Genomic DNA, 707 nt, shown 5'->3' with positions numbered 1-707 from the left:
ATTTTGGGGTGTTAAAGGGTGGATATGGGGGGGGTGACACATCATCATTGTTCCCCCCCCACCTTGGTGGGTGACGCATTGCTATCGGCCGCTGTTTGCTGTGCCTGGCGGTCCCTGGGTGTCACCTTGCCTTGGACGGGTGCCCACGGGGTGGGGGACGCACACATGGGGAGCGGGGGCTTTATAAACCCCCGGGTTTTTGGCTCCATCAGCCCCCGCCACGATGCGGTTCCTCCTGCTCCTCTGCGCCGCTGGCCTCTGCCACGGTGTCACCAGGTGAGTCACCGCGGCGTCACCCACCCGAGGGGGGAAAAATGAGCACCCAGAGCCTTGTAACAGCTTTGGGATGCAAATATGAGGTTTGGGGAAGCTGCTGTGGGGTGGTGGTGCCGGGAGGGGTCTGATTTCTTGAAGGGCTTTGGGGTTTTGCAGAAATCCCTCCTGACTCTGTATGTTGGGGGATTTTGCTGCGCTTCTGCAGTTGGACCAGCACGAACGGGTCTTGGGGGAGCTGCAGGAAGTAAAATCCTGATAATTCTTGTTTTTCCCTTCATGCTCCTGCCAGGCTGCCCCTGGAAAGGGGAAAGAAGCTGCGGGAGGTCCTCAGGGCGCGGGGTTTGCTGCACCCCTTCCTCCAGCGCCACCGTTACGACATCGGCACCAAATTCCCCCACGCTTTTCCCAACGACGGCACCCAAGTGGTCACC

At 59.8% G+C, this 707-nt stretch overlaps 1 protein-coding gene across 1 annotated transcript in view; it reads left to right on the top strand.

Moving 5' to 3' along the window:
• The first annotated feature begins 223 nt into the window (after positions 1-223).
• LOC104540096 (embryonic pepsinogen-like) overlaps positions 224-707 on the top strand; it is a 3,536-nt gene continuing 3,052 nt past the window's right edge. Inside the window, 2 exon segments of the mRNA XM_010183821.1 lie at positions 224-276; positions 566-707. The exon segment at positions 566-707 is cut by the window's right edge and continues 24 nt beyond it. Coding sequence (XP_010182123.1) covers positions 224-276; positions 566-707 — 195 coding nt within the window.

The sequence above is a fragment of the Mesitornis unicolor genome, unplaced genomic scaffold (assembly GCF_000695765.1).
Source record: "Mesitornis unicolor isolate BGI_N332 unplaced genomic scaffold, ASM69576v1 scaffold29104, whole genome shotgun sequence".
Taxonomy (NCBI): domain Eukaryota; kingdom Metazoa; phylum Chordata; class Aves; order Mesitornithiformes; family Mesitornithidae; genus Mesitornis; species Mesitornis unicolor.
Note: the sequence above shows the minus strand (reverse complement) of the source record. Positions and strands in the feature narration are given on the sequence as shown.